The 8,067-nt window shown below is 42.7% G+C and overlaps 1 protein-coding gene across 1 annotated transcript; it reads left to right on the forward strand.

Moving 5' to 3' along the window:
* Positions 1-1,095: 1,095 nt before the first annotated feature.
* On the forward strand, positions 1,096-7,664 carry SEC11C (SEC11 homolog C, signal peptidase complex subunit). Its single transcript, XM_050913132.1, has 6 exons — positions 1,096-1,266; positions 2,764-2,873; positions 4,122-4,271; positions 6,442-6,561; positions 7,122-7,179; positions 7,611-7,664. The coding sequence occupies exons 1-6, from the start codon at positions 1,225-1,227 to the stop codon at positions 7,662-7,664; spliced, it is 534 nt and encodes a 177-aa protein (XP_050769089.1). The 5' UTR covers positions 1,096-1,224.
* Positions 7,665-8,067: the final 403 nt, after the last annotated feature.

The raw sequence follows: 8,067 nt of genomic DNA on the forward strand, positions 1-8,067 counted from the left end.
CACAGCAGTGCTATAGGGACAAGTGGCCTAACGATGGGCAAAACGCCTTCATCTGGCATTCAAGCTGAGAGGAACATCCACGAAATCACCCCCAAACCAAATCCAGCTCCCTCACCGCTTTCTGTGAGGTCACATTTTTTATGAACATCAGTTCCCGCGTGATGAAGGACAAAGGGAAGACTGTAATTGACAGCTGTATGTATCAACTCTCCCTGTCCTACCCTGGAGGACCTGAGCTGCTGCTAGCTGTTTTCTGACTAGTACAAACCGTCAGCAGCCAGGCCTGTGGAAAAGACTGAGCCACTGCCACATACAAGTACAGCTTCTTCTAGGACTTTGTGGCTTTCTCTTTTCAAGGCCTGTGTAGTGGTCCCTGAACGAACACTGAGGTGAAATGAGCTGCTGAGATGACGTGACCTTGATCCCTCCCACAGTTAGCGAGGCAGCCTGCTGTCCCCTGCCCCCGAGTGCTTTCTGAGGCAGATCCCGTTCCAGATGCCGGTGCCTGCCCTGACAGCAAGGCCGAGGGCTCACCACCGAACAACGGCACCGCCTGCCCCCTCAGCCACCGCCCTCCCCACGGCCCGCCACAGCGCCCGCCACAGCGCCCGCCCGCCGGTCCGCCGCACCGCGCCTCAGCACGCCGCGCCCCGCCCCTTTGGCCCCGCCCCGCCCCACCTGCGTGCTCTCCCCCCTCCCCGCCTCGTCTCGGCCAGCCAATGAGCTGCGCACACGCAGCGGCGGCCCCAGAGAGGGCTCGCCGGCAGCCGCCTGATCCAAAAGATATGGCTCCGGAGGCCGGTGCCGCCGTTCTGTTGCTGCACAGACCAGTGTGGCGCATGCCGCCGTATCGCGGGGTCCCAGCGCCCACCGAGAGCCCCCTCGCACAGCGAATCGGTCGGGCACCTCCAGGGGCAGGAGGCGAGGGGCCTCGCCCTCAGGGCCCTTTGCTGCGGTGCATGCTGGGAATTGTAGTTCGGGTGGCCGCTGCGGCCCACCGAGTGTGAGCGGGGCGGCGGGAGGAGGGAGACTACAACTCCCGGGGAGCAGAGGGGCTGCCCGCGCCGCCGTTCCCCCGGGCCGGCGGTAGTTGCGGCTAGCGGTCAGCGCAGGGGTTTGGGGCGCGAGCGTCTTCCACTGCGCCCCCGTCTGAGGAGCCGCCCGGGAGGGTGCCGGTAGCTTCCCGCCGCCGGCTGGGTGCGGCCCTTCCCGGGGGGCCCCGCCATGGATCTCTTCGGGGACCTGCGGCGCATGAACAAGCGGCAGGTAGCGGCCGGGGCTCGCCGGTGCCGGGCAGGCGGGGGGCCCGGGGGCGTGCGGGCCCAGGGATGGGTCGGGATGCGGACGCCGCTCGGAGGTTCCGGAGCTTCGGGGTCGCCCGGGACTGGGCCGGGCCGGGGGCGCGGAGCCGTGCGGTGCGCTGGGGCCGGCCGGGCTCCTGGGAGTGAGCTGGGCTTTCGGGTCGTGGTGTGGGTGGGAGGCCGCTCCGCCACCGGCTGGGCCGTGCCCCCTCGGGGGGGGTGTGCACAACCGCGCCCGCGTTCTGCCCTTCCCTGCGCCCTGGAGCGCGGGTCCGGTGTTCAGCGGCGGCCCCTGGAGCAGCGGGGGCAGCCGCGCTGGCGGGGCGCGGGGCTGCGGCTGCCGGGGGGGCCCTTCGGGTCTTGGGTGTAAAGCTGAGAAACCGTGTTTTGACATTCCTGTCAGTAATCGGCCCCGTTCTGGAGGTACAGCGTGTGGAAGCAAATGGGTACTTTTGAACTCGTGTAGTTCAAAGTAGCTGTCTTTATTTTGTCTTTACTGTGTGATTGTGCACATAACCGGTTGGAAGGGCGACTGTAAGACTGGTGACAAACCTTCTGACTTCCAGGCTGTGAAAGTTCCTTGGTTTGGTGGGGTTTTTTTAGTATCTGTCAATCATTAAAAAAAAACCAAAACTTCAGAGCAGACTTTGAAGCTTCACCAATACTAAGTTAAGTGGGTCATATACCTGAAAATCCCAGTATATATATTTTCGAACTAGAATGATGGTCTGCGAATTTCTGGTTCCACATTTTACATCGGTGAGCCACACGATAAATGGAGATGGGCAGGGTTGTTTTCCACCAGTGTATCTTCTTATGTTGCCAAGGAAAAAAAAAAAAAAGGAAGTAGTGTGAAGAAAGTGCATCCACTGCTGTAATGGAGGGCGAAGCAGTAGGGTTTTGGGGCCAAAAGTTAGTCAAATCAATAAAAGATTTTCCACATAAGAAATTTCTGTCTGACAATAGCAGAAAATGATCTTTTGTCATCTCTCTTCTACTCCCACAGCTCCTCTTTTTAAACAAAAATAACTGTTCAAAGTACGAAGTCAGCTATTACTGATCTTGTAGTATTTCTTATGTGTGTTTTGAAGACTATGAGCTCAGGTAGGAGTCAGGGACGTGTGATCAAAATAGATTTGATCATTTGCCACAGAGCTTCCTGTATTTTAGAAGTCTTTGCTAGCGAGTTCACTAGCTAGCTTCTAGCACTGACAAATGGGAGTATTGCACAGGCGTAATAAGCCAAGATTGAGGCACACAGTGGATTAAAATTTTATGCTGCAGTATGGTTGGATTGCTGATACGGCAATCTGTTCCATGAGACTTCTGTTGGAATATGATTTTAGCATAAAAGTACACGTGCCTGGATTGTGATTCACTGGTGCATATGGGTTGAAATTCTATGTTGTGCTTCTAAATACAACACAGTAACTTTTAAAACCACTTTTCTTGTTTCATATAGCTGTATTACCAAGTCTTAAATTTTGCTATGATAGTGTCTTCTGCCCTTATGATATGGAAAGGGCTGATCGTCATTACTGGAAGTGAAAGCCCTATTGTTGTGGTGCTCAGGTAAGTCAGTGTAAAGGCTTTTTTGTTAAAGTCCAAATATTGTTTTCTCCTTTGTCTCCTCCCCTTCCCCCTTGAATAGATTTGGAGTTTGAAATCTCACCTACTTAAAGAAGTACTCAAACACTTACTTTATTCTAACTGTGTTTTTGGACACTTAGCAAAGGCTGCTTTCGTAATTGCAGTCTAGTTTTCACTGAAGTTTGTAGAAGCAGTAAATATGTGAAACCTTTGAAAATCTAGGTTTGCTCACTTAATTAATAGATAAACTTGCATATATATATTGCTACCTAGGGATAGTAATTCCTGGATAGGTGTTAGGATTAAAAAAAAAATTAATTCTGCTTCAATAGAAATACATGTAATCCTATGAAGCTTCTGTTGTCTCCTGAAGAAAATAAGTGAATGTGTTGCACTTCCTGCACTTCCATTGAACACTTTCCAGTCTATTTGTTAATTTCCCCCCCCTTTTTTTTTGCCATATGTATATTTATTTTAAAGTTGTATTACAGTAAAACTCCTTTTATGAGTAAATTATACTTGTGTGTTGCTTCCCTCTCAGTGGTATCTTACTTCTGGTATATAAAGAGCCAGTCCTGCAGGCCCCTGAGTGCTGATCAAATACGTGAAGTTAAACACATGTTCGTAGAAGATTCAGCCTTACAGAAATTGAATGTGTGTCAGCAAGGAATGTATGCAATAAATAACAGTATTTTAATGGGAATTGTCTGTTCGTGGTATTAGTTATGGGATCTGGAATCCTACCTTAAAGGTTGTTACCAAAAGATACTATGGCCGGCTTTGAAAAAAGGCATGGATTTTCTGATCATTAATAATAATCACTGATGTAAGCATAACTCTTGCTCATGTTAATTAAACTCTTTCTATGTAGAGAAGTACTTCCTGTTGTACTGGGAAACATTTTTTGGCTTTTCACTAATGGATTGGTTTTCTTAACCAGAATGGCTCGTTTTGTACCTCCATCATAGCTACAATACTGTTACTTTTCTGTACAGCTTATTTCTTTCTTTCACTGAGGCAGTAAGAAAGTCTTCTATAGCTTGGCTCAGCTTGGGACTTACTGAGGTTTGGGTTGTGTTAGATGTCTGTGTAGTGTTACTGAATGGGTAAAGCTACAGATTTCAGTTAAAATGGTGAGTTTATCTGTGAGAATTAAACGTTCTTTGTTTTCATGGTTCTTCTTTCATTTACCGTAATGCTAATAAACTCTCTTTTTCTTTTTGTTCGTAGTGGCAGCATGGAACCAGCTTTTCACAGGGGAGACCTGTTGTTCTTAACAAATTTCCACGATGACCCAATCAGAGCTGGTGAAATAGTTGTTTTTAAAGTTGAAGGCAGAGACATTCCAATAGTTCACAGAGTAATCAAAATACATGAAAAGTAATGCAACTTGGCATTTTCCTTGTTTCTACATATAGTTTCCTTCACCGTGACTTTCAATTACATGTTAATTTGGTAGTATTTTATGAAAAAGGCAAGTGAGGATATGGTGTAAGATAAAACTCATCTCTAGGATGTGATCCACTTTTGTCCCCAATTCTGTGGCACACTTCTCGAGACCCTGACTCCTGTCCCTCAGCGAAGTTGCTCGGGTTCGAAGTAGGTAAACCTATGCTAAAGAGGAGTCCAGTAACAGAAGCTATACACATTATTTTTGCCAGCAGTAGCAATGTGTATGGGAGCAGAGTCCACTTCTGTACTGACTGTTGTAGAACTGGGATTTTGGTTATGAGAAATAGCTACTTCTAAAAGCAAATCTCTGAAAGAAGGTGAAGATTCAGAATCAGAACTATAGATGAAGTCTGACAAGTGTGTGATCTTTGCTAACTGAAGTTTTCCAGAAAAGAGATTTGACTCAGAATGAAAGAAGAGATTCTTACTCTTTTTGTGTCTGTTAGTCACAATGCCAACAACAATTCATGCTGAAAAGCAACAGGTAGATTACTTGTTTTTACCTTTATTGCATATGCCTGGTATGATAAAGAGTTCCTTCTCAAACAAGAGAGAGGCAATTCTGTTTCTAATTCTGCACAGTGAAAAGCTCACCTGGAGGTGGCAAGCATTGACATACTTGCTCCTCAGGAAGCCCTGGCCATGAACTGAAGGTGTTTATCTTTTGAGTAATACCTGTTCTTCAGCACTTTTTTGAAACAAATACATATATGCAAGAATTACCTCTTTTTCTTTGTTTTTTAAATACCTAATTTGTCTTCATAAAAACTCCTTGTTTCTCGATATCATTACTTGCAATTAGCAGCTTCATGAGCAAAATCATTTTGAAGACTGTAAACTTAATAACTTTAAATGGGAGTGTTGAACAGAAGTCTTGCATGCATCACCTGCACGTATGCCTAATGCTTGAGAGGGAGCGAAACATGGCAGGTTTTCTAACAGCAGTGGTTAAATTATATCATGTTCAAAACATAGCGTAAGATACTTTGTTCATTTGAAACAGTAGGGAAAGGTTATGGCTTGGGCGTGTTCAGAGTTTTAAACCTCTGTTCCTACAGCAAGGACTGAGCCTCCTCGGTGGCCGGGAGAGGTGAGGACATCAGCCCCAGCTCCGAGGGAGCAGCCTGGCTCTCCGAGCTCTGCAGGCATTCATCTGCGGGTGGGAAGAGGGCCACCTACTGAAGCGTTTCTGTCGCTTGGATTTCTCCGTACAGTCCCCTAAAAACCCCGCATAATGATGTTATTTAAAGACTGGTTATTTGCCACATTAATAAATATCAAACATAAGTGAGGTTTTGCCTGGAACTCCCTGTATTGTTTAACAATTAATGAGTGACCTAAAACTGTATTGCAGTGTTAGTGACAAAACACTGAATTTGATGCAGATTTGCAGCTACTTTATAGGGTCTTCAATATTTATTTCCATCAAAAGAAGGACAAAGCTTTATTTTGACATAAATATGATTACTAAGAGTTAAACAAGTGTATAGAACTTAGAAGAAAATTGCCTAAAGCATTGTATTATTATACCACTTTCTTTCCTAAGGGAAGACTTTTAGAGTCTAGCTCATCTGAAATTTGTGATTTAAATTCAGTTAAATTCATTCTCTAATGTGTGATGACTTCACAGGATCTTATTCCACAATTTGTAAAAAAAGAAAAAAAAAAACCAACATGCCTCTTAGTAGAGTATTATTCAATATTTCAGAGTTAAATTTCTGTTCTGTTGAAAATGCAAAGGGTTGGTTTTTGGTTTTTTTTTTTCCCCTGATAGGCACATACTGCTTTTGCTGAGGAAGTTTAGTGTCTGCTCTGGATGGACAATATCCCTTTCATGTCCATTGTGTAATTGCTTACATCAAATGACAATCTAGGAGTGTTTTAAAAAACATTTCTTGTTAAAATCTATTGACTCTGTCAGTAAAGTCTGTAATGTTAATGATTTAAAGGTGTTTGTTAAATAAGCAGGACAAGCAGGACTGGAAGTAAACATTGTTATCTAATCTTGTAGCACTTTTCATCTTCATTGTGCTTTGTAGATGTTAATTGAGGGTTTTAAATTAAGTGTTATTTAGTTTATCACCTCGTTGCCTTCTAGAGAAAATGGGAACATCAAATTTCTGACTAAAGGTGATAATAATGAAGTTGATGATAGAGGCTTGTACAAAGAAGGTCAGAACTGGTTAGAGAAGAAAGATGTTGTTGGAAGAGCAAGAGGGTAAGTAATGCAAAACGTCTATGTTCTCTGTAATTAAATAGAAAGAAAACTGAGAACTTAAATCAGTTCTGCTGTTGTTACAAACTAGATCTGGTATGGTATTTTTTAAATTTCTTAAATAAAATCGTAATTAAAAAAAAAATACCTGGAAAAGTTGCTTTCTGTAGTCCTCTCACTGATGTCGAGAGTGGAAATTAATTTTTTTGAAAAAATGGCACATTTAACAAATAATTCACCAGTAAATATGAAATTAACTAACTTATCCTTGTAATTGCTAGAAATTACTAGGAAATTATTTCCACATTCCACAGGAATTTTATGCACAGTTTGAGCTTCTGACTTTGTCCCCTTCCCCAGTTGAGATGAAATCTCTAAGACTTTTCTCAAATAAGTTGATTAATTTTTATCTAAGGGAAAAAAAAAAATCTCATTCAGATATGCATTAGTAACAGGCATAAATGATTGTTTTACATTAAAATATTCAAGACTGAGTAACACTGAAACATTTCCATGTAATATTTGAGGGTTAATTTTACATTCATCTGTTTTGTCAATTATAGATTTTTGCCTTATGTTGGTATGGTAACTATAATAATGAATGACTATCCAAAATTTAAGGTATGTATACCGACATTTTGAATACTTGAATTTAAAACTATAAAGTAGCAAGTAAAGATAGTAAGAATCTTGCATATAAGAACACACGTTAATAAACTTGTTTCTGTGGTTTGGTACCTAATGTAAAATGAGCTGTGTTTTCTTGCTTATTTTAGCTTGTCTGTTATCCAGTAGAATTTAGTATTTGTAATAATTTGAAAACATCTAGTTTATAGGAATTTCATAAGTTAAGTGTATACAGTTGTGATGCCTATTTATGATGAATATGATCACATTAAAATAATCCTGTAATTCTGTAGGAACACAACTCTGTAATTCTGTACTCATCTAGAAGGTGTAACGTTGGAGAGGGCACACTGAACAATTTGTAATTTCAGAGCTTCTGTGAAGAGAAATTATAATCAATCTTTATTCTCTATTTTCTTTTGCAGTATGCTCTTCTGGCAGTCATGGGAGCCTATGTACTGCTGAAACGTGAATCCTAAAAAAAAAAAAAAAAAAAAAAAAGAGTTACTTTTCCAAGAACAAAGTACAAAGTTAAATATACAGGGGAAAAAACCTAATATATTTCAGATGTTTTCATTTCTGTATACAGTTACAAAACTGTGCAAGCTTTTGTCTTGTCTAAATAAACTGTACAACTAATGAGTAAAGCTTTTGGCTGTTGGTTAATTATGTAATGGCATATTTACTGTCTTAAATAGATGCTGCTTTCAGTTAGCCTTTTGCTTGTTTGGAAGACACTGACTGTCGACGTGCTAAAGCAGCTCATGGCACTCCTTGACACGCTGTGTTGTTTTTTCTTAAGTGGGACTGCATCTGAACCCACTTTCTCCCTCCTGTTTGTTAATTATTTTTGCTTGATTATTTTTAATCCCTCTCAGCGCC

This window comes from Gymnogyps californianus, chromosome Z, assembly GCF_018139145.2.
Source record: "Gymnogyps californianus isolate 813 chromosome Z, ASM1813914v2, whole genome shotgun sequence".
In the NCBI taxonomy this organism is placed as follows: Eukaryota; Metazoa; Chordata; class Aves; order Accipitriformes; family Cathartidae; genus Gymnogyps; species Gymnogyps californianus.

Bases quoted from the DNA above. Each gene is read 5' to 3' on its own strand.
- SEC11C (XM_050913132.1), top strand. From the start codon at position 1,225: ATGGATCTCTTCGGGGACCTGCGGCGCATGAACAAGCGGCAG. The intron at 1,267-2,763 runs GTAGCGGCCGGG...TGTTTCATATAG, and splicing joins GGCGCATGAACAAGCGGCAG to CTGTATTACCAAGTCTTAAA. The intron at 6,562-7,121 runs GTAAGTAATGCA...TGTCAATTATAG, and splicing joins GTTGTTGGAAGAGCAAGAGG to ATTTTTGCCTTATGTTGGTA.